General features: G+C 47.5%; 1 protein-coding gene across 1 annotated transcript in view; it reads right to left on the bottom strand.

Annotated features, from left to right (window-relative positions):
• Positions 1-24,867, bottom strand: part of CC2D1B (coiled-coil and C2 domain containing 1B) — a 2,515,186-nt gene that overhangs the window by 1,359,856 nt on the left and 1,130,463 nt on the right. Inside the window, exons 11-12 of the mRNA XM_069642198.1 lie at positions 2,595-2,725; positions 2,053-2,125 (exon numbers count right to left, since the gene is read on the bottom strand). Of these exons, the coding sequence (XP_069498299.1) occupies positions 2,053-2,125; positions 2,595-2,725 (204 nt within the window). The remainder of the gene's footprint in view (positions 1-2,052; positions 2,126-2,594; positions 2,726-24,867) is intronic.

Here is a 24,867-nt window from a genome sequence, read left to right as displayed (position 1 = left end):
ATGTTTATTGTGTAAGAACCATGACCCGGTTGGCTATTAGTCAGGTTACAAATACTGGTATGGTCCTTCCTCTATTTCCATGGTGTGCAGTTGTTAGCAAGTTTTCATTTGCTGTGATAAGAAAGATCAGCAATTTATTGTATGGAGTATTTCTTGTATGGAATGTTTATTTTGCATTAGCACTTTATGGTTACCACATGGCATGGCCCTGGGGTATCACGTGAGTATAATAAGTTATGTGTTGACATCCGTTATCATTCTATAAGGTACAACATACCATTCCAGCCATAGCTGTCTAGCTTTTGCCCGCGGGGAGGCCCGTTTGTTTAACTGACTAGTTACTGTACTGCACTTTTATTTTATTAGTTCTTGGTGCTTGTTAGTATCTCCTGGCGACGCCAGGCTGAATCGCCTGTTGCTGCGCACTGCTCCTTGCCACAACACCAGCTGGCCAGGTCCAATATGCTAGACTATATGGGTTCACTTTCCCATAAGGATGATTGTTGATACCTAGGACTTGAATCCTTTTCGAACGTGTGGGTGCCTCATTTGTTAGAACTTTTTTTATCTATAATGCTGCTACATGAATATGCACTTTATTGGATCCTTACTGATGTGGTATCTATATTTGTATATTGCTGGTGTTTCTTCGGTTATTTGATATTTGCATTTTACATGCTTTATGGTAGATTTTTAAGTCAGGTTTCCAGTTTTCTTTATTGTGGTTTTAAGCACATGCACTTCATGGTATCTGCTGTTGTATATGCAAATGCACTTTAATTCATCTGCTGCTGAAAGTACATGCACTTTATGTTATTTGCATTTGGTTTTTCATGCAATTGTGGATGTGGATGCCAATTTAGGGCCTGATTCATGTAACATTTTCCTATGAGATTGAGCCATTATAAAACACGTCCATCATGAATCAGGTCCTTAGAGAGAACTGTAAGTATATTGAAGTGATTCCACTGTTGCGGGGGTCTTTGCAGTTATTATCTGCATTTTGCACTTTAGATGGTTTTTTGCTGACATTTAAATCGGGTTTCTGACATTCATTGCTAGATGCACATGAACTTTCCATTATATGCTCCTCATCATGCACTTTATTACATTCATTGATGCAAGCACTTGCATTTTATGTCATTCGTATTGGTCGTAAATCATGTATAAGTGGATGTGGTAACACATTTCGACTTGTCATTAATGTGATCAGTATTAATTGGGGCACTTGCTCCTTACAACTCCACTTCATGGTGCAACAATGTATTTAATGTATACTTTCATTTTCAACAGGCAATAATGTGCTGTGTACATCAGTGTGCTGTATTAGATTTATGGACACACCATTGTAAGATCTCTCATTCATGTGATCAGTATTAATTGGGGCATTCACTCCTTATAACCACTTAATGATGTAACAATATATTTGGTGTATGCTTTTGTTTTCAACAGGTAATAAATACTGTGCTGTGTGCATCATTGTGCTGTACTCGATTTATGGACACACCATTCTAAGATGTCTGCCTGCAGTGCATGCCATATGTTCTACCACTACTGTGCACTATGGTAGAAACGGAAGTGGGATCGTATTGTATGTAATCACCTCTTTGCCGACCGTCTCTTTGTGTGATCAAGCACTATTGACGTGCGAAACGCAGCACCAGGACCTTTCGGTACCTTGTTACCCTTTTTTCATGATGTCCTGTGATTTTCAATAAACATGCCTAATTAATTGTTTGCCGGCATTTGTGATATTTTTTTGGCCACTCAGTCCAGGGAGTGCGGTCTTGCCACTTGCAGCGGCTTTCCCTTTCTTTGGTATGACTAATAAGCTAAACACTTATAATTCAGATCCCAAGATAAGGTATTTTTCTTAGGTTGATAATATGTTTGCTCATGGGACCTAGAGCTGCTGGCACCATTCTCAGCAATTCCGCCCCCAGACCACTATTTCATTTACCAACCATTTTGTTTTTTACCATAAGGATACAAGCAGACATTCTAACTGGCAAGAAAATTTAGGGCATTTTAATATATGTTTTGCATACTTACCAGGTGGAATTGGTAACTCTTCAAAATTAACCTTTCTTCCTGCTTTCTGGGCTCTGATGGCATCTTGGTATTGCTACAGTTAAAGAACATTGTAAATGTAAACATGAATAGCTTAGTTTAAACAAAATACAAAATATTAGTCCATTAAACTAACTTAGTGATTAATGGAGATCTCTTGGTCTTTTTTCTTTTCTTTCTTTTTTGCAAACCTTTTGCCTACAGTGTCTTAATATAAAAAAAGATCACCGTCTTAATATTGTACATTGCAGCGCATTGGTCAAACGTGTGGAATTTTAGGGTCCCAAGAACAAAGTCAATGCACCTTTGGGATGTCTGCAAATTCATCTTAGAATGTTTTACGAGCCAGTACAAGGCCCACTCACTCACACACACAGGCAGAGAAGGCAAATATCTGAAGTGAAAAGAAGGTGTAATACAAAACTAAACATGAGAATCCTTTGCATTAGTAGACATAGAAAGCATGATAGTGTAGTAGACGCACACGAGAGATGTCTACAAAAGCTGCAGTTGTATTAACAAACCTTGGCTATTCTTTCATGCATTCTGGCTTTTCTTTCATCCCCGCTAGCCTTGGCCTGCTCCGCTGCAGACTTATACTTTTCCATTCTCTGTTGCAATGCTTCTAACACTGTGCCAGGCTGCTGGGGAACACCTGTGATATATTTATGAAAATTAGCACAGAAAACCATGCAATAAATTGAATCGGCAACAACAGTTAACTGGCACATGTTTGGTGTCTGAGAAAGCTCAAATAATTACCTGTAACAATGATTATTTCCCTCTTATTTGTGACTGAAGGTTCTCTCTCTGAAGGCACCCAAGTCAGTTTTGCTATCCTTGACACATTATTCCTGCCTACCACTCTAATCCAGTGATCTTTCCCAACGGTTACAAACAACGTTTAGGTTCTTAACCTCAAACGTCATGAAACAAGTTTAACCAGAGCTGTTTTGGAGTTGCGATGAAAGAAAGGCAATTTACATATTTCCCACTGCTTTGTGATCCATTGCTACAGAGAAATAACGTGATAATTTCATTCAGTTTAGTTTATATATGCAGGTTCTTATTCTTTGATTCGCATGGCATAGCTTGAGAAGAGTGCTGCTGATGTGATTTAATATGGGCTTACGTATGATGTGGGAATAGATGCCAATGTGGCAGTTCTGCAGGCTGAAAGAAAAGGAACGTTTTTGATTGAAACAGAAGCAGCAATTGCATATTGACATTCTCAGATGCCAATTAAAAGGATGAACAACCTTTCTCAAATTACCTCAGCAGCGCGGGTCCCTTCTAGCTGATTCTTTACCCGAGTAAGACAATCATTCCCATCTAACCGCTCCTACTTTAACAGAGTATTTCCTTCTAGTTTTTCTTTTCTGCTCCTTGTTCTTTTTTTTCCACACACACACAGAACTTTGTTAAATTACCTCTTCACAGCCTGCTCAGTGCATGTCCCCCTGAGTGGACTCATCAGAGAGCAGCGGGGTGCGGTTGGAAATTATAAAAAAAAGTGGGAAGACAAAGGGGTGGTGGCCATAGTGGGGGACTTGATCTGGGAGGTTGATATGGGAATAGTTTCTTACCTGTAACTCCATTTCTCCAGCATTGGTATCTTTCATGGATTCACATGCTTTGAATATTCCCCGTCGTCAGGCTGGGAATCCCCGGTACATTATATAGACCCTTTCCCGTAGGAAAACTTTTTCGACGCTTAAGCGTCCTATCCACCTCGTTTTGTATCATGCGTGCCCGTACCGTCAGGACGTCATGATATAAATACAGGCCCCGCCCCCGCGCTCCCTCAGATTTCGGCCCCCAAAGTAGTGGGGGAAACCGGTTTGCATGTTCAGGGGAGGCAGGTGGGCGCATGTGAATCCATGAAAGATACCAATGCTGGAGAAATGGAGTTACAGGTAAGAAACTATTCCCTTCTCCAGCATTGGATCTTTCATGGATTCACATGCTTTGAATAGATTACATAGCAGTACCACCCCCAAGAGGAGGCGTGCATGCAAACCCATATACTTTCTTCGCAAAGGCCGTTACCTATGATCATGTATACATCAGTAATAGTTAACATAGGAAAACGAACCACATACAGTCATAAATTCCACAGGATGCAACCCCGCAGCCGGGGCTTACCTTATTGGAATAGGTGTCGAAGCACCGCCTGTCCCATCCGGGTGTCTTCGGCATGTTGCTGCGACAGGCAGTAATGGCGGGTAAAGGTGTGTGTAGCCGCCCAGGTAGCCGCCATGCAGATGTCCCCTAGAGGGACTCCAGCCCACAGTGCCGTCGACGATGCCGCTGCTCTAGTTGAATGAGCTCTTGGCCGTCGTAGAAGAGGCTTCCCTGCCCTGGAATGGCAGTACGAAATGGTAGATGACACCCATCTTGATAGTCCTTGCTTTGAAATGGCTTTTCCTCTAGCACCCAAACCATAGGCCACGAACAGCTGTCTCGTTTCTCTGAACGGTTGCGTACGATGAAGATAAAACTTGAGAGCCCTTTTTACATCCAATGTGTGTAGCATGCGCTCCGCTCCCGAGCATGGCTCCGGAAAAAACGTAGGCAACACAATAGAAGAGTGTTTATGGAACACCGAAGGAGCTTTTGGTATGAACTGTGGGTTAGTGGCTAGGACTACCTGGGTCTTGAAAAATCGTAAGTATGGGGGTCTACCATTAGAGCCTGAACTTCTGAAATACGTCGGGCTGAAGTGATGGCCACCAGGAAGGCCAATTTCCACGACAGAAACTTTAGAGACGATGATGACATTGGCTCAAAAGGAGGTTTCATAAGAGACGTTAAGACCAGATTGAGGCTCCACTCCGGTGGAAATTTCTTCTCTGGAGGGAAACTCCGAAAGAGGCCTTTAAGGAAGTGCTTAATCAGGCGGTCGCTGAACAATGGTGCCGAGTGCCGTCGACGAGTAAACCTGGAAATGGCTGCTAGGTGTACTTTTATTGACGACACCGACAGGCCCTTTTGAGCTAATAACAGCAAGTATGGAAGGAGCTGTTCCGGCTTAATCGATTGCGGGGCCAAACCTGGTTGATCCTCACACCATTGACAGAAACTTTTCCATTTGTACGCGTATGAGGCGTTTGTGGAAGGTGCTGTCATGAGGGCTGGAGGCTGGAAGTTTTGGTCCCGATGGAAGCACCATTAAACTACACATTACGGCACCTCCAGCGCCGTTCTAGTAGTTACGTTTCGGAACATTCATAACGAGGTTAGCCACGCCCCCTCAGTGCGTTGCAACTATCTTCGTTTCCTCGCTCCACGGTAGCCCTGTACTTCAGTGCTCCCAGCGTTTTCCAGCCTCGGATTTCTCTCCCCTCCTGCATTGCCTTCCCATCTGATTCCCATCCTCTTTGCCCTCCTGACTTTCAGCTCCTTTCGTTCATTAGTAATCCTCTGGGTTACCTTCCGTGTTATTCCTGTCTTCCGCTTGGTCTATCTCTATAACTTTTCTTGCTACCGGCGTTTTTTCTGCCGTCTTTACCGCCTTACCGTCTCCGATTCTTTCCCCCTGCTCTTTCTACTGTGCTTACTTTTTCACGATATCCGGTGTTCATACCTGTTTCTAAGGTTCCGGTTTCATAACGGCTCGGTGAGTTTTTCTCTTGGTCCATTTTCTTCCTTCTTTTCTTTATTCCTTCTTTTGCTTTCGTATTTCCTTCAGTGATACTCGCTCCGTCTGTTCGGCTACTTGAAGCCCCTCCTCCTTAACCTCCTGTGTCACAGACTTACCTTCCATCTGGATATCAGGTGCTTTGTGAATCCTTCAGCTCCTGGTTATACAGTCTACTTACTTGGGAAACTCCTGCCCAGCCTCTACTACTGAACATTCTAGGAATTCTCCGGCTCAGCCTAAAGTTTAATTACTGTTTGCGGAATCTCAAGACCAAGACTCGGACACGCCTCCTCTTTCTGTTATCAGAGTTGAATACTACTGGGGTTTTTTTATGCCGCTGGCTTTTTTCCCCCATATCGGGCTGTAGAGGAAAGGTGCCATAAATTCTTGCAGTCTGTTTCCTAACAGCAACCATTGTGGCGCATTCCCGAAACAGACCCTATCTCTTCTTTAAAAAAGGGTATTCCGAAGAGACAACAGAACTACCCGGATCGGAATTATCCTCCAGTGAATCAGACACCGAGATACAGGTGAGCTCCACCATTGACAGGTGCTCTTGCCGCTTGCAGGATACGCCGACAGTCCTCCGGAATCGTTAGCCGACCAAATTCGGCGAAGTCAGGAGCCAGGCCGTCAACTTGAGGCTGTCCGGGTCGTGATGCCAAACGACACCCTCCTGTCGAGACAGAAGGTCGGGGGTCTTCTGGAATCTCATCGGTTCCGCCGCCGCTAAGTGTAGTAGGTCTGAAAACCACACCTGTCTGGCCCAGTACGGGGCCACCAGAATTACCCGGCATGTTGTGTTGCAGGGCCCAATGCCAGATTTTCTGTGCCTCCGTCGATAGGGACCTGGAACGTGTCCCTCCTTGTTTCCTCAAGTAGAACATCGTAGTGGTGTTGTCCGTCATGACACGCACCACCGAGTCCCTCAGTTGAGGAAGAAAAGACTTCAGAGCCCATCGCACTGCTCTCAGTTCTAGCAGGTTGATATGCAGGGAGGACTCCTGCAAAGACCACTGGCCTTGTACCTGTAACGTATCCAGATGAGCTCCCCATCCACTCAGCGATGCATCCGTCACCACCGTCTTTTGGAACTCTGGTTCCAGTAGAGGCATCCCTTTCGTTAGATGAGTAGACACTCTCCACCAGCCGAGTGCTTGAACTAGTTGTTCGTCGACGACCAGTCTGTCGGACCAGCGACCTCTGCTCTGCGCCCAACGGTCCGCTAGAAATTCCTGGCAAGGCCTCATAAACAGACGGCAGTTGTTTATCAACGGAATGCAGGACGACATGGTCCCTAGCAGGGACATGTACTTGCGCACTGAGACCTTGGTACCGCCTCTCCATTCCGACGCCTTGTTTTGAAGTTTCTGAATTCTTTCGCTGGATGGTTTCACCAGGCTTGTGTGTGTATGAAACTCCGCTCCTAGAAAGACCAAGGTCCTCGAAGGCTCTACTGAGGACTTGTTGAAGTTTATTGCGAAGCCCAGTTCCTGTAAGATGGACATTGTGGCTCGTAGACTGTCTCATGTTTGTTCCTTGGATGAACCTCTGACCAGCCAGTCGTCTAGATATGGATAGACATGATGACCATCCTTCCTTAAATGGGCTGCTATAGGGGCCAAGCACTTGGTGAACGTCCTGGGGGAGGACTTGAGCCCGAACGGGAGGACCTTGAACTGAAAATGCTTTCTCCCGACGACGAATCTTAAATATCTCCTGTGTCGTGGGCGTATTGGGATGTGAAAATAAGCGTCTTGAAGGTCTAGTGATGATAGATAATCCATGGGTTGCACCGACCTGATAACCTCTTGGAGTTTTAGCATTTTGAATTTTAGGCTCTTTAGCCACTTGTTGAGTACCCTCAGGTCGAGAATGGGCCTCCATTTGCCGTTTGGCTTTTTGACAACAAAGAACCTGGAATAAACTCCTTGTCCTTCCTGTGCCACAGGAACTCTCTCTACCGCCCCTTTTCGCAACATAAGCGCCGCCTCTTGTCGTAGGATTCGGAGGTGGGGCTGTGTCGAGAATAAAGGCGGAAGACGCGGAGGCTTGTCTTTGAATTGCAGCGCATGACCCATGCGAATCGTGTCTAGGACCCATCGATCTGTGGTGATGCATTTCCATCGGTCGAAGTGATGAGAGACTCGACCCCCCAGGACGTTCCGAAGGCTGTCATTGGTTGCTGGTTTGCTTGTTCTTCGTTGACGACGGACCTGAGCCTCGCCGCCTGGAGGCTTGATAGTCCCTGCTTCTACGTGCCGACTGGGACACTCGTCTGAACCCTTGTGAAGAGTACGAGGGCCTGTTAAATCCACGGTCCCTCGAGGCTCCAAAGCGGGAGTTTCCAGAAGCACCCCTGAAGGGGCGAAAAGAGCGAAAATTTCTACCCGTTTGAAGGGCGCCGAGGGACCTACCAGTATCCGTGTCTTCTTTCATCCCTTTCAGCGCTTCATCAACCTTTTCGCCAAACAGGTGTTCCCCTTCGCATGGCATGTCCAGGACTTTGTACTGTACTTCAGGACGGAAAGTAGTACATTTGAGCCACGCTTGTCCACGAAGCACTACTCCATGGTTGATTTGTTTGAAACCAGACTCTGCTAGGTCAACTGCGATATTAATAGCGTGGTTCGAGGCCTCTTCGCCATCCCGCACCAGTAACATAGCTGCTTTCCGGTGTTCGTCTGGCAGGTGTTCTAGGATAGGGGCTAATTTGTGCCACATTTCCCTATCATATCGTGACACGATCGCTAAGGAATTGGCTGCTCTTACTGTCGTCGCTCCGACCGAGAGCACCTTCTTTCCAAAGGCGTCCTGCCTCCTAGCCTCGCTTTCCGGTGGCGTTGAACATTTTTGCTGGACCCTGGCCTTCCTAGCCGCTGCCGCCGACACCACCGAGTCAGACAGAGGCTGTGATGTTAGACATTTTGGAGTGGACTCCGGAGCTTTAAACTTTTTCTCGATACGTCCCTTTATGGCTGGTTCCGAGAACGGATGGCGCATCGTCTTGAGACCTTCTTGCCACACGTGGTCAAGGATTGGGATGGCAAATACCGATTTTCTACTTTGACCCATATAGTCAAAAAGGAAACAGTCTTTCTTCTGCTCCTCAGGAATCAAGCCGAATTCGGAACAAGCTTTCCCCATCATTGCATGGAAGGCTCCCACATCATCAGGGGGAGATGGCTGTGTCTGGCTCCTCGTAGACTCTAATTCTACATCCGAATTCCATGTTGGGTCCCTCGACGGTGACAGGGAGATGTCTGACCCCGAGTCATCCCGTATAGAGTCGGACTCCGACAACTCTCCTGAGCTCGAGGACGATCTTTCACCGCCTGGGGAGCCGATGGGTGTTTCGTCGTCGAGCGAGCCGTACAAGTTTGCTCGTCGACGGAAGGTACAGACAAAAGTGACGATGACGTCCCAGGTTGAGGGAGCTGCGTATCCAGCCGCTGCAGGAGCTTCTGAAGAGTATTAAGCACATACAGAGACAAAACCGTCTGGGGGGTCAGTAACGTGGATGATATAGGTACCATACCCCCGCTCGCACTCGTCGCCGTCGACGTGGAAGGCCGTAAGCCTAAATCCGATGGCTGCAGAACCATGTCACCTTCCCCTTCCGCCGAGCAGGCCGTGTCTGGCTGCAGTAAGACCTCAGGGGGGATCGGGTCATAGACCTCAGGCAGCCAAGCCATAGACTGAGTCTCCGTCGACGAAGGAATCCCAACCGCTGCTGCTTGAACGGTAATAGGCATCGTCAATTACACCGAGGTCGACGAGCAAGTCGTCGTCGTCGAGCCCTTAGACTTCGTCGACGATTTCGATGCCGACTTCCCGGCTGAAGCTTCTCGACTCATGGAAGACCTGGGACGGTCCCCTGAGGAGGATTTTGACAGCGCTAGCCTCTCCGTCTTAGATGATGAGGAGGAGGAGGGCTTTTTATGTGATGAGGAGGATCCAGCATGTTTCCCCTTATGCTTGTCCTCAGCGCAAATTTCTGCTGGCCGTACCTTCTTCGATGGAGGCTCCGACTTGCTCCTGGAGGCCTTGGAGCCAACTTCCGAAGCCGGGTAGGCACCGGCTCCGTCATTAAGCCAGTCGACCAGCCTTCTTTTACGGTCCTTAAGGGTTTTTTGGGAGAAACCCTGGCATATCTCACATGTATCCGCCGTGTGGTGCGGGTGGAGACAGTAGATACAGTCCATGTGGCCGTCTCCTTCATAAACCTTTTTGAGGCCACAGGTTGCACACGGGCGAAATAACGCCTTTCCAGACATAATTCTCCAGAATTTGAACTTCGCCGAAGCGAAACAGACAAAAACAACCTAGTTTTCACTAGTAGTAAACACGAGGATCCCACTACTTTGAAAGACGGTTGAAATCTGAGGGAGCGCGGGGGCGGGGCCTGTATTTATATCATGACGTCCTGACGGTACGAGCACGCATGATACAAAACGAGGTGGATAGGACGCATAAGCGTCGAAAAAGTTTTCCTACGGGAAAGGGTCTATATAATGTACCGGGGATTCCCAGCCTGACGACGGGGAATATTCAAAGCATGTGAATCCATGAAAGATCCAATGCTGGAGAATATCGATTTCCACACCTTGGTTAGCGACTACGGCACCCACGGAGGTCAGTTTTTGTTGTATTTGGGGATGACCCAAAAGATCAGGAGGAGGTGGGTGGACTCCTACGCAAAAATCAAGACAAATTAAACACTTAACACCATGTATGACATGTCAGAAGGAGGGCACCCGGTCTCCAGGCTGTATGACGTGTTCCTGGGAAGCTTGCGGGAGACACGGTTGAAAGTACGAGGCAAATGGGAGGTGGACACGGGGAGGGTGTTTATGGACTCAGAATGGAGTAGGGTCCTGGCATACACCAAACAAGTCTCCAGGAACGCAAGATTAAAAACAACCCAATTGTATGTAACACACCGGGCGTACATGACCCGACAGAGGCTATCACACGTAAGTGGGGAGGAGGGTAAGATGTGCCCGAAATGTGCACAGGACGGAGCGGCCATGATGCACATGTTCTGGACATGCCCGCAGATGCAGACATTTTGGGGGGCAGTGATGGAAAAAGTAGAGAAGGGCCGTATCCAGATGCACCTATGGCCCACTGAATACTGCTTGCTGGGGCTGTTTCCAAGAGACAAGGGGAAGAACGCGCATGCAGTCAATATGAAAGACTTGATTTGCATCCTTGCAAAACACAGGATAGCAATGGCCTGGAAAGCTGCAGAGGGCCCAAGGGTTGAGGCCTGTTGGGCGCACCTGCAGAGATTGTCACTGGCAGAAACAGCAGTGTGGCACAGAGCCCTCATAGTGGAATACCTCAGATCGAGGGGAGCTGGGGGTGAGCTTTCGGGTCATTGCCTCAGAGACTTGGAACCATCTTCCACCCTACCTCAGATCCAAACAGTCCTACTAGGTATTCCACGAGAACCTTAACACTTTGCTGTTCACATAGGAAGTATATAAGCATGACGCTGCACGCAAAATGTTCATTCACCAACTAACGACTTGTCTCACTGTATGTTTTGTCTGAAATGTATGAAATGTCTGGCTACTACCCATATCTATGTAACTAGCTCCCTGATGCTATGAATGCTCAAATAAATCAATACATGTCCTGCCCCTCTTTGGCTTGGGGGCCTTCTCCTGCTCCTCGACAGTGAGGTGGCGCAGTGAGTAGCTCCTTGGGGTGCTGGGTAGGGAACCCTCTGTGGGGGTCACAAAGGTGGATGACTTAGATCCCTGCGCCCGGATGTACTGCAGGGTCACCTGGATGGCCTGCTTGAGCGACTCTGCAGAGGCCAAGGATTCCTCTGTGTGACCATGGCTGCAGTGGCATGGCCAAGAGACCTGGCCATATTGCGGCTCGGTTTCTACATGCATGCACGCATCAAGCGCATTTTCTCAAGCTGCTGGCGTGCAATGATGGACAGTTCCGACTGCCGCTCTTCAATGTCCTCAGACTAGGTAGAGGTGGAGGGCTGTGTGGCGGGCTGGGGCTGTAGCATTCCGATGGATAGGATGTGTCATTGTCATTCTCCTTGTCTGTGGTGGTCACATGGGCCTTGCCACAATGGCCTGGTGGGTGAAATGCCAGTGGTGGTGGAGGGGTCTGGTCAGGACTAGTAAAGGTGGCTCTTTGGGCTGGGGTGTCTCCCCGCTGGCTGGAGGTGGGGCCACGGACCACTGGCATGGGGATGGCAGCAACCACAGATACTGCTGGTGTGCCACTTGCAGCGGTCGGTGCTGATGGCACAGGTAGTGATCGTGGTGGGGCTGCTGCAGCTGATGGTAGTGGGGTTGATGGTGGCTGTGAAGGACCGGTAGCCCTGCTGCCTGGATTTAACTGACAAGGGGTGTGCGTGTGGCCTTCGCAGGTCTGGCTGAAGCTACTGTCCCAAATGTCAAGGGACCAGCCCAGTCACTGTCCGTGGACTGTGTGCCTGTTGGGAAGAGATGGGCATGCTGTTAGTCATCTAGGGGTCATGTCTGTAGGCTAGCATTACACTCATGCAACCTCTGTGTGCCCTTCTCTTTTCATGTGGCTTCTTTGGTGTGTTAGCTCCGATGTGTGCTCCTACATGTAGGTGGTGGGTGTTCACATTGTCTGTTGGCCTGCCATGGTTGCATGTTGTTGTGTGCATGGTGGGCCAACAATTCATGTCATGGACTCCCTTGTCAAACATGGGTGCTTATCATGTGTTCATGTGTGTGGCTGTACATTTTGACTACAGTGCTTGTGCATGGCTACATCTATCTGCATCCCCTTGAATGTGTGTGAGTTCTGGCCATTTATTGTTACTTGCATGTGTTGGACCACTTCCATTGCACATTAGGTGATTCTCAGCTTGGTGATGCATGTATTTGGGCACAACATTTGCTTTTACATTGCCTTGAGTACCTGCTCCAGCCTCTGCTGTACTGACTCCTTTAATGCCCTCCATGTTTAGGATGGTGCTAAACGTTTCCTCCCAGGGCATGAGACGGCGGGGTGCCACCGTCCCTCCTCCTGTGACAGCGTTCTCCCTCCTGTACTGCGAGATGAGGCTCCGAACCCTCAGATCATTCCACAACTTCTGGCAGTCGCTGATTGTGCAGGGGCCAGTCCCCACGGCTGTGACCTTTGTCATGACCTCCTGCCAAATGGCAAATTTCCTCAGCAGACTGGTTTTTATGTGTCTTGGCCCCAAAGAGTGCCTTTTTGTTTTCTCAGCCGGAAATCGGGCACCCTGATCTTTTTGCTGTCAGTCATGGCGATTGCACCTTCTGTAGCAGTGGATGGCAGCAGGAAGTGGGAGATTCGAGGTAGAATTAGGTTTAAAGATGGCAGCTGGTGAAACTTGCATTCCCGCCATGACGCTGATTCCAGCTCTGGTAATTCTGTCAGTTTCGGTGCCTGTAATGGTATTACCGGCACAAATCTGCCGGTGATACCACCATACTGGTATTACCGTTTCCGGGGGCGAGGTGTGCACATGTCCGGCAACCCGTGATACACTGAAAATATGAAAATAATTCTGACGATCGCCCGCAACGGTAATACCTGCATGCCCATATTTCTGCAGTTTTAACGGGCATACTCGTAATGAGCCCCAATGTGGGCCCTAATGCAAACATTTTAGGTGAACTTCTAGTTGGTCGGCTGTCTAGGGTAGTATATGATTACAAGCTGTGCAATGTGGAGGGACAAAATGCTTAAACATTGTTTCAAATACTGAATCTACTAAAATATGCTCTTTTTATGTTGAGTCTCAATATGTAGAAAATTTCTTAGCTGCATTGACTTAAACTTTATGGGACTCATCCCGAGGTTGGCGGCATCGCAGGGGTAATTGCGCCGGGATACCACCAATGCAAACAGCGTTACCGCTTCTCAGTCCGGCACTATTGGCACGAATCACGAGTAGCGGTAAGGCGGTAAATCCCCATTCCCCATTGGGTCTGTTGGAAACAATGGGGCTGGGAAGCGCTATTAGCACCGGTGCAAATTGCGCCTGCACCAATAGTGCCGAAAATGCCTTCTCTGCCAGCACATTCACCTCCAGCTAAAAGCTGGAGGTGAATGCCTATTGGCAGGGTCAAACTTGTGATTGGGCCAACCATTAAATGGGGCGGTAATAACGTTACCGCCGCATTTAAGGGCTACCGCCCAACTCGTGATCAGGTCATATGTATTTGTTACTGCAGAGGCACATGATTATTGTAGTCTTGTTAAAGTGGGCGACTGCTTTGTGTGACCTCTCACAAGAGTGCCAATGAACAACATCATCCCAGGTAGCTTTCCTGTACTAAGGGGCAACAGACAAGGGTGCATTTTAATGCCTTCAATTTTTGTATTAGTTATTAAACTGCTGACCTGTATTATGTATAAGACCCTCTTAGAATATGAGATGTGCATTGCTGCAGATGTGTACTTGCTCGTTTCTTGAAAAGGGGGTAATTGCTCCCCGGGACCAGCCCTTATTAGCATAAATTACTCAATTCCACCCAATTACAGGTTCGCTCGTGCTGAGCAATGAACTCATGCATGAGAAATAACACCTTAGTATAATTGTAGCATTTATTAGACAAAAAAGCATAATATAACAGAACAGTAAATTTAGCAGCAATTTGGAATTCAAGTTAGAGAAGATTACAAAGCTCATTAGAGAAATCACAAAACGTAGAGAAGCACAGTCTTACGGCCCTTGAATGGTATTTTCATTAGCGCTGGAGACCCGGGCCGTCTACAACAAACTGCTTGCCAGCTCTGTTAATGACAGCGCTACAAGGTGCCGCATGAGGCATGCTCCGGGCACTTGCATAAAGTGAGTCCGCGGATGAATCTCCCACCAGTTCTGGGTGCTTGCACCTTTTGTGCTCTCATGCCGTCAATCAGCTTGACGCACAGTTCCAGAACCTTCCTCGTGCAAAATATGCTTACCGATGGAGAAACCCAACTCTCTCTGAGATGCTCCCTGTTCTTACCCCTCCCTTGGAGCCCTGTCCGTGAAAGCACTGGAATTTCTTATCAGCGTGTGGAAGGTCGTACCAGGCCTTCTCAGAGAAAGAAGAACAAGTTACTTCTTACCTTGTAACGTTCTTTCGACGGGATGTTCCTCCGACGTATTCCTCATCTTAGATATCTCCTTCCAGCTCTGCTGGCCTCGGAAAAAAATTTTCTCTAGAGGGCGCTGCGCGTCGACGTCCTCCGAGTCGATGTCCCTCGACAGCCGCTGTATCGACGTCGACGTCATCCTGCCAATAAAGGCCGCGCGCAGCGTCCGTTGCTCAGTTCCGTTTTGTAGCCCACAATAATACTTTCTGGACTAACTAATTACCCTGAAGGAGCGTAAGCTGCAACAACAAGGGAAGTAGAACTGTGGGGATGGATGGGAGGGTCGATGAGGAATACGTCGGAGGAACATCCCGTCGAAAGAACGTTACAAGGTAAGGAGTAACTTGTTCTTCGAAGGGATTGTGTCCTCCGACATATTCCTCATCTTAGATAGGCTCCCATAGCAGTATTCTATTATCGGAGGAGGGAGTACTGACTTCACGCTGTCTTCTATTGATGAATAGAATGCAGTACAGCCCTTCCAAACCTAGTCTCTTGACTGGAGGAGGAATCCAAATTGTAAAAACGTGTAAAGGTATGGACAGACGACCATGTAGCGGCCGCACATATGTCTTTAACCGGCACGCCTCTTTTGAGGGCCGATGAAGCTGCAATACCTCTGGTCGAATGAGCCCTAATGTTTTGAGGGGGCTCTTTCCCTGCCAGTTTATAACATTCCAGAATGGCTAGAATGATCCATCTGGAAATGGTCTGCTTAGTTATTGGTAACCCCAGCTTGTGACCTGCGTAACCTACAAACAGCTGGTCTGCCTGTCTTATCCTGGCTAGTCTACTGATGTAAAAACTTAAAGCCCTCCTAGGGTCTAGCCTGTGTAACCTCTCTTCCTCTTTCCCTGGGTGAGGAGGAGGATAGAAAGATGGTAGGGTAATCTTCTGAGTGATATGGAATTCAGAAACCACCTTTGGAAGGAAATTAGGCTTCACTTGCAGGACAACTTTGTCTTTGTGAAATATTGTGTGAGGGGGTTTACAAGAAAGAGCTTGTAATTCGCTCACCCTTCTAGCAGATGTAAGTGCTATTAATAAAACAGTTTTAAGGGTAAGGAATCTTAACGAACAAGAATGGAGAGGTTCGAAAGGTGTACCCATCAGGAAAGTTAGTACTAAGTTTAAATCCCATAGGGGAATTTGGAATGGTCTTGGGGGATAAACATTGGTTAACCCCTTTAGAAACTGTATTACCAAGGGTAATTTGAAATAGGATGGTTCTTCCGCAGTACGCTTAAAGATGGATAGCGCTGCGAGATAGCCCTTAATGGTGCCAACTTGAAGGCCTGAATTTGCCAAATGTAGTAGGAAGGACAAAACCATTGGTGTACCACATGAAAAAGGGTCGATATTCTGTTCTCTACACCAGCTGCAAAATCTGTTCCAACGGCAGCGGTATAAAGAATTTGTTGCTGGCCTCCTTGCCGAAAGCAACACCTCCATAACATCATCAGGGAGGTCCCAATCCTTGTACCTCAGCCTTTCAGAAGCCAAGCGTGAAGGTTGAGGGTTTTGGTGTCTGGATGGAGAACCTGACCTCCCTTCTGTGAGAGTAGGTTCTCTCTGAGTGGAAGTCGAATTGGAGGGCAGATGGACAAGTCTAGAAGGTCCGGGTACCACGTTCTCCTGGCCCAATCCGGGGCAATTAGGATCATGGTTCTCCGGAATCTTCTCAACCTCCTGATCATTTGAGGAATGACAGGGACCGGTGGGAACGCGTACAGAAGCGGAAACTCCCAGTCCACTATGAACACGTCTCCCAGAGCTCCTCTCGGGGGAAATTCCCTTGAGCAGAACAGGTCGCATTTCCTGTTTAGGCTGGTGGCGAACAGATCTACCTGAGGGGTTCCCCAAAGGGCGAAGATCTCTTGAAGGACTTCCTGAGCTAGCTCCCACTCGTGGGAGACTGTGTTCTGCCTGCTCAGAGCGTCCGCTGTCAAGTTCTTCTCTCCGGCTAGGTGAACTGCCGATAGAGAGATTCCTTCTTGGATTGCCCAAAACCAGAGCTGCATTGCCTCTCTGCACAGGGGTAGTGATCCTACGCCTCCTCTTTTGTTGAGGTAATGCATGGCCACCGTGTTGTCCGTCATTATCAGGACGTTCTTCCCTTGTACAGCTGGCAGGAACGCCTTCAGCGCAAGTCTGATGGCTCTCAGCTCTAACAGGTTGATATGTAGTCTGGACTCCGATGGAGACCAACGACCGCTGATGGTCAAGTCGTTGGCGTGGGCTCCCCACCCCGTGAGTGAGGCATCCGTGGCTACTGTTATCTCCGGCCAGGGTTGCCAAAACTGTTCTCCTTTCAGAATGTTCTCCTGACAGGCCCACCACTGAAGGTCTCGAGCCACCCTGCCGGGAACCTGAAGAAGATCTGTCATTCTCCCTGAGAATTGTGACCACTGAGTCCTCAGTGCCCACTGGTAGGGATCTCATTCTCAGGCGAGCCTCTGGCACTAGGAAAATGCAGGATGCCATGAGGCCTAGCAACCTCAAAAAGTCGAAGGCTGGGAGACGTTGGACATGTTGGAACTTGGTAACCATCTGTAGAATATCTTGAGCCCTCACCTCTGGTGGCGAGGCTTTTCCCAGGGAAGTGTCCAGGATCGCTCCTATGAACTGGAGTCTCTGCGATGGTATCATTTGTGACTTCTTTAAATTGAGGGAGAAGCCCAGTCTGTGAAGGAAGTGGGACACGTGATTTAGCTGGATCTGAGCTTGTTCCGGAGAAACAGCCCTGATCAACCAATCGTCCAGGTAGGGGTAGACGTGAATCCCTTCCCTCCTTAGACTTTAACTTGGTGAAGACCCTCGGGGCGGAGGTCAGCCCAAATGGCAGCACTCGAAATTGATAGTGAGAGTTGCCAATTGCGAACCTCAGTTATTTCCTGTGTTTGAGATGGATAGGCACATGGAAATAAGCGTCCTGAAGGTCCCGAGATACCAACCAGTTCTGGAACTGAAGGGCCTGGAGGATCTGAGAAAGAGTGACCATCTTGAATTTGTCTTTTCTGAGGAATTTGTTCAATTCTCGCAAGTCCAAGATGGGTCTCAGTCCTCCGTCTTTCTTTGGAATGAGAAAGTAAGGGGATTACCAGCCCTTGTTCCTCTCCACTACAGGTACCGGTTCTATGGCACCTTTCTCTAGCAGGTCCCAAATTTCCTGCAAGAGGAGCGGATCTGGAGCTTTCTGAGAGCTGATCCCCGGTGGATGACTCAGAGGTATACGTAGAAAAGGCAGGCAGTAACCTTGGGCAACTGTTTCCAATGCCCAAGCATCTGACGTGATAGCCTGCCATACCGCCAGATGTTGAGTCAACCTGCCTCCTACAGGTGTCCTGTGAGGGAAGTCCTCAGAGTGGTTTTGGGGCGGCTGATGCAGATGCCGATGGTAAAGAGGTACCTGCTGTTGCTGCGGCTTTTGAATATCTACCCCGTCCACCTCGGGTAGTTCTTCTTTGTCCCCTTTGAGCCGGTCGTCCTCTACCTCTTCCGAATGCGGAGTAGAAGCGAAAGGACTTGCCCCTCGCAGAGGTTCCTGTGGGACGAAAAGGAGTCTGACGGATTGCAGCTCCTAGGAATTTTGCTGCTGCTTTTGAAGTTTGCAGTTTTTCTAAACTGTCATCCGCCTTTTTCCCGAACAAAGAAGAGCCATCGAATGGCATGTTCAAGAGCCTGGCTTGCACATCTGGGGCAAAACCAGACTTTCTCAACCAAGCAAATCTCCTGGTTGATGTACTTGCCGCCATTGCTCTGCTGATACTGTCAGCCGAATCAATGCCCGTCTGGAGGGATTCGCACATAGCGTCTTTACCGTCCTGTATAATATTCAGGAACGCATCCCTTTCTTCTCCCTCCGGGATGCAGTCAGCCGCTGTAGAAGCACACTCCCAAAGTGTATGGCTGAACCTAGCAAGGGTGCAAGTAGCATTAACAGATTTTAACGCCATGCTACATGCTGAAAAGACTTTCTTTGCCATAGCGTCATATTTTTTATCGTCCCTGTCCTGTGGGACGGTAGGATAAGCCGTCTTGACATCGGTAGAGGATGCTGCCTGTACCACCAGACTTTCTGGGGATGGGTGTTTAGACAAAAACTCTGGGTCTGTAGAAGATACCCTGTACTTTGTAGACAGTTTTTTATTTACTGCTGGTACTACATCTGGGGTTTCCCAGTTTGTCATGATCTTTCTCTGAAGAGCTTTATGAAAAGGCACCACAGGATCCTCCTGTGGGCCTTTGTCAAGAATATCCGTGAGGTCATCTTGTTGGAAAGATTGTGAAGGTGCAGACCACCCCATGAACTCTGTGATCCTGGCCATTAAGGCTCTATAGGGGGTTTCAGCATGCTCCACCGGGTCTGGCTTAGCAAACTCCACCTCAGGGGAAGTGTCTAACCCACTTGCCTCATGTAAGGAATCATAAAGATCCTTTAACCTGCGCTCTTCAGAGGAAAATTCCTCTCTAATTGGGGTTACAGGTCCCTGCAACTCAAATGTGTCTTCCTGTTCAGACAATTCACCCTCTTCCAAAATTGAGGACATAGTTCTCAATTGTTCTGAACTCATAAAGGGAGTAAATCCCATTTCCAAGGCAGAGGGTGCCGAACTTGTCATTATCGGCCTCGAAAACGTCGATGTCGTCGACGCCGACGTCAAAGGCTTCGAGCGTGGCGTCGAAAACAAAGGCGGAGGCCTTGAAGACCTTGACAGAATTGGAATTCTACTCGACAATCTCGAAGCCATCGACGTCGAGGACCTGGGGATAGTCACTGGGTGTGTCGTAACCGTGACTTTTCTTGGCGTCGACGCCGGTGTCGAAGCTGGCGTCGAGTCGACAGACCCGTGTGTCGAAGGTCCCTTCGACAACGGCGTCGAAGACATCGACCTCGACGTCGACGGAACCCTCGTCGACGGCGTCGACGGAACCTTCGAGGAAGGTTTGGAGGTCATAGTCCTACTCGAGGGTTCGAGACGCGCTCGAGAGGTTTCCTTCGCCGGGTACTGCGACTCGCGGCGTTTTTGACCTTCGGTTCTTTCGACCAGAGCATCGCTCTCGGCAGTCTTCGAGGGGGTCGAGGCCGCTTTCTCGAAGACGCTCATCATATTTTTGCGGAATTCCTCCCATTCAGCCCGGGAACTATGTTTCGTGGGGCAAGGGATTCTTTTTGGCGAAACAGAGGAAGAGGAAGACGGAGAAGGGGATCTTCGACGTCTCCTCTTCGAGTGCTTCGATCTCGAGGAGTGATGAGACCCACTCCGAGACCTGGAGCGCGAATGGTGACGAGGAGACGAATGTCTCGACTTCGTCGACGAAGAAGAAGCTTTAAAAGTCTTACCTTTCTCCAGCTTCCCCCTACGCTCCTTCAGGGCCTTAGCTGTCATGGACATACAGTCCTCGCATTCCGAACAATGGTGTTCAGCTCCCAAACACCACAGACAAACTCTGTGAGGGTCAGTCAACGACATCTTTTTCCCACAATCTCGACATTTCTTGAAGCCGGATCGAGGAGTTGTCGGTTCCGACACGGAAGCCATCGAGTACGGATCGAATGACTCGAGGTAAATAGGATAAATCTGACTAAGAACTGAGCAACGGTATTCCGAGGCACTGAGTAAGCGCGGAAAAACGGAACTGAGCAACGGACGCTGCGCGCGGCCTTTATAGGCAGGATGACGTTGACGTCGATACGGCGGCTGTCGAGGGACATCGACTCGGAGGACGTCGACGCGCAGCGCCCTCTAGAGAAAATTTTTTTCCGAGGCCAGCAGAGCTGGAAGGAGATATCGAAGATGAGGAATACGTCGGAGGACACAATCCCTTCGAAGGTATGTTTACAAAGCCTGGCAGAGCCACGGTTGCAAAGACAGAATATTCTAGGAGAAGCTGAAATCAATTAACCCCTAGTGAGCAAGCTTTACCAGGCCTGCCCTCTGCTAGCTAGTGTCTATAGTGCTTAAAAGATTGGCTATCTAAGCACTGTATAGGTGCTATAATGCTCCAAACACTCAAATACAAGTCTCTATTAGCTACTAAACTCGGGCCTCTCTATGCACAACGCATAATGTAACCTTCCACCCCTCCTAGGCCTGCATATTCCTTGTAGCTCACTAATGCGTAATGTAGGTGCTACCAACACATTACTTTCAGCATTTAGCACATACTTTGAATAATCTATTAGATGGCTGCATTAACAGCTAAGACTAAGGCCCTAATATGCAAATATGGCACTTTGTATTTCACGACAGTTCGCTATTCCAACAGTATGTTGTTGTATATGAAACATCCAGTGGTGGCTTTCCTATTGATGTTAAAGACCTTAGTGAACTTAGTGATATGCTTTGGTGTGCAGATAAATAGGACTAAGGTTGGTGTTATACTCATACAACTGAGCACCACTTTGTAAGCAACCCTTTGTGAGAAACCTGAGGATATTTTCACTTCGCAAACCCCTGGATCCTCTGTGCAGGAGGCCAGGGAACAGCCTTGCTATTGCATCCAGACCCTGGGGACAGAGAAGCGAGGGAGGATCAACTGGGTAGAGGGTCCTCTGGGAAGGGGAGTGGGGTGCCCTTAGACGCAACATGGTATTGGTATGGTATTGTTTATTTGTAAAGCGCCTATACACAAAGCAAGTATTTTAAAGCACTCAAGAAGGGAGGGAACAAGAGGAAAAAAACAACAGTCATTCAGAGCCCTTGAATTTCTGAATGATACAAGTCTGCACAGGCATAGTGGGTGCATGGAACAAGTGCATACAATACAATTAGCAGTGCAGATGACAGCAAATAGGTTTGACAACGATTCTGCAGTTTTTCCAAGTGCATTTAGGAACCATCTTGCAAGGAGGGGAGACAAGGGAAAAAAGATAGACAATCTTCAAGGCATGGTGCATTCAGATGCATTGAGCAGGTGCGCCGACAGGTGCAGGAGAGGTGGAGGGTTTGGGGGGACACGTTCATGGGGGAGTTTGGAGGGGGAGACCAAGTGCGCCCAGTCAGTCAGAAGCTGGGTTAAGTGCTGAGAGATGCCACGCTCAAGGATCATTGACCAAGTGCAGTAACGATGAGTCAAGTGCAGGCCCGGATGCAAGTGCGAGAGGACTGATGAGGGTGCTAGGGCCTGTGAGACTCTGAGGTACGCTAGGCGGCCAGTCCGAAGGCTGTGTGGAAAAGGAGGGAGGAATAGAGCAGAGAGAAAGGTTAGCAGGGTCGAGGGAGAGAGAAGGACGAGGAATGTCTTAAGGCGTTTCCGGAACTTAAGGAGGCCAGGCTCAAGGAGTGCGGCAGGGAGGCTATTCCAGAGGGAGGTCCCTGCAGAGGATAAAAATCTCCCCCCAAATCTCTGCTTGGAGAACCGGCTCACTTGCAGAAGGTTGGAGGTAGATGAGCAGAGGGCTCGGGAAGGACAGTATTTAGGTAGGCATCGTTGCAGATAGGTAGACATGGTATCCCCCTCTATTGCCAACCAACCCGACACTTCCCCAACCTTCATAAGCTGTTATAAGCCAGTTCCACTCCTTTCTCCACAACTGACAGTTAATAGTACTGGGACGAAGAAGTAGCAACTAAGAGCAATGAAGACTATGCTATTTTACAACTCTGGTATTGGGACGAGGAAGATGCCTGCTAAATTCTGTGAAAGTCTGGCATGTCCCTTTAATTGTGGTCAGGCAGGGCTAACAGAGCCTTAGCACCTGCAGCCTGTCAAGTGGTTGCAGGTGTATAAAAGGAAACCTGCCCAGTGGAAGAGAGAGCGACAGGGGAGACAAGCAGTAGGAGGAGCAGCGAGGATCCCGGTGCAAGCACAAGGAGCAGAACGATGAGACGCTGCGAACCAAGGAGAGAGGCGGTCCATGAAACTCCCTGGAGCTGGCTGAGCACGGTGATGGGAGCTGCCTCTTTTCTCGTTGCTTGTGGTGCTTGTTCCCCTGTGTGAGTGCGCCAACGCAATCAGAACTGCCATCCACCCCTGGTAAAGCTTGTGTTTGTCCTATGCTTCTGTGCCACGGGCAGATTCCATCACACTGTTGGGACACTCAAAATATAATAAGGGCCAGATGGTCCCTTCTTTCAGCCTTAATTCAACTCTTTTATGGCAAACCTTTTTGCTAAGTTCCAAGTATTTGCAGTTATTATTCTCCTTTTGAGTATTTGTTTGCTGGGCTGCAGGTTGGTTTTCTCATGTCTGAGGCTGATCAGACTATATAGTGAAAGAAAAAATTGTCTTTTTTCTTAAAGAAAAAAGGCTGAAAACCTGATTTGCGCCCTCAGCAAGCTTATTGATAGAAAATAAAAAATACAAATAAAAAGAGGAATCCAAATTGATTTGTTTCACATATTTTCTTTAATTAGTTTTTTTGATTTTTTCTCATAAGTCCTTAATGATTGATGCCCTCTAATAATTAGTGCCCTCGCCACGTGTCTCACTGTCTATAGTTTTCAGACAGTTGTTCAGGAGGAAATACAGAGCCTTTTATTGTGACTCAAATCAGAAAAGAAACTTATTGTCGGTTTACAACTTATGCAAATGGCTCTGTAAATAAAAAGATGTTAAACAGTTTGTACTGCATTGTTTTCCAAATTTTTGTAAGCACTCACTTTAAAACATTTCTTAAAGTATTTATCTTTTTCACATTATACCGTCTGTAAAAAAATGCTTGAAATAAATCTTTCTTGGTGTAGATAATGTGTTTTAAAACGGTTCTTTAGACATTCATTGCAAGAAAAAATGATTGTTAGATCAGAGAAAGGCACTCACTTTTAGAATATTCAGCAACTTGATTGGATGAAGATTAGCTTTACTTGGCGTTTTGTCAAGGATTTCCCTCGCTTTCTTAATATATTTTTGTTTGTGCCTTTCTCTGATCTAACAATCATTTTTTCTTGCAATGAATGTCTAAAGAACTGTTTTAAAACACATTATCTACACCAAGAAAGATTTATTTCAAGCATTAAGTAAAACATATCACAACCAGCATTGTCTCAGCTAAGTCAAGGTCAATAGAAGCAAAAGGTGAAACAGCTTTCTTGGAGATAGACATTTGAATCACCAAATGTGATAGTAGAAACCCAGAGTATGCAGGAAGGTTAACCTCCTTGGGGAGAATGTCAAGGGGGAGAGAAACATAACCTGCATTGGATGTAGCCAATCAACGTCTGGAACAAACTGCACCAATGGGCGTTGTATACATATGGAAGAAGTTGTGAATTACTTTATTATTGAAAGTCAAAGAACTTTCTGATGTTTTGAAGTCGCCTACATTGCAGAGAGAGTACTCGTAGTAGAGGTAAAAGACTTATCCTGGCAGGAGAGTACACCAGGAAAAGGACTGTTAGTGCTAGTCCTGGCAGCTTAGTGAACCAGGAAAAATACATAGAAGTACTCCATTGTGATGTAAGGTTGTGGTGGAAAGAAAGTGGCAAAGCCATCTATGTGTTCGATGAACTGTACAAAAACGAACCTGACGAAAACATTGTTGTATATAACGAAGGAGTGTATAGTAGTTGTCTTTTCAAGGGAAGAGATATCCTATTGAACTAATCATTGGATGTATGATGAACTTTTTGTGCTTCTAAGACAATCACAGCACCAACTGAAATCATCCAGGAGTGAAGGAACTTTGTATTGGAAATCAAACTTGGCTATTGGGAGAAACATTTGTGTGTTACCTTTTGAAGTAGAATCTGACTATTGTAATGAACTTTATTTATTGGAACTTTCATTTAAAAATTTCGTTTTAATCCTGGGGAAGGAGAAACCGAGCGTGGTTACAAGAATACTTGAATGAATTTTTTGTTGAACATGAACAGCCATATGAATACCTGAATTTCTTTTGTTGTATGTATAAGTGTGAGGGACAGATATCCTTGTGTGTTAGTGTTTTCCTTTAGCTTCAGTTTTATAGGCAGGGAAACCCAAGTTAGGTTAGGGAAAGTGAGGTGTTTATCACACCGTTTTTTATTTAATAAAATGGCTTCTTGTGACAATCCTTTGTCAAGTTATCCGCCTCACATTTCTGACCC

The sequence above is a fragment of the Ambystoma mexicanum genome, chromosome 1q, assembly GCF_040938575.1.
Source record: "Ambystoma mexicanum isolate Mex_15411 chromosome 1q, UKY_AmexF1_1, whole genome shotgun sequence".
NCBI lineage: Eukaryota > Metazoa > Chordata > Amphibia > Caudata > Ambystomatidae > Ambystoma > Ambystoma mexicanum.
This window is presented reverse-complemented; position numbering and strand designations above follow the sequence as displayed.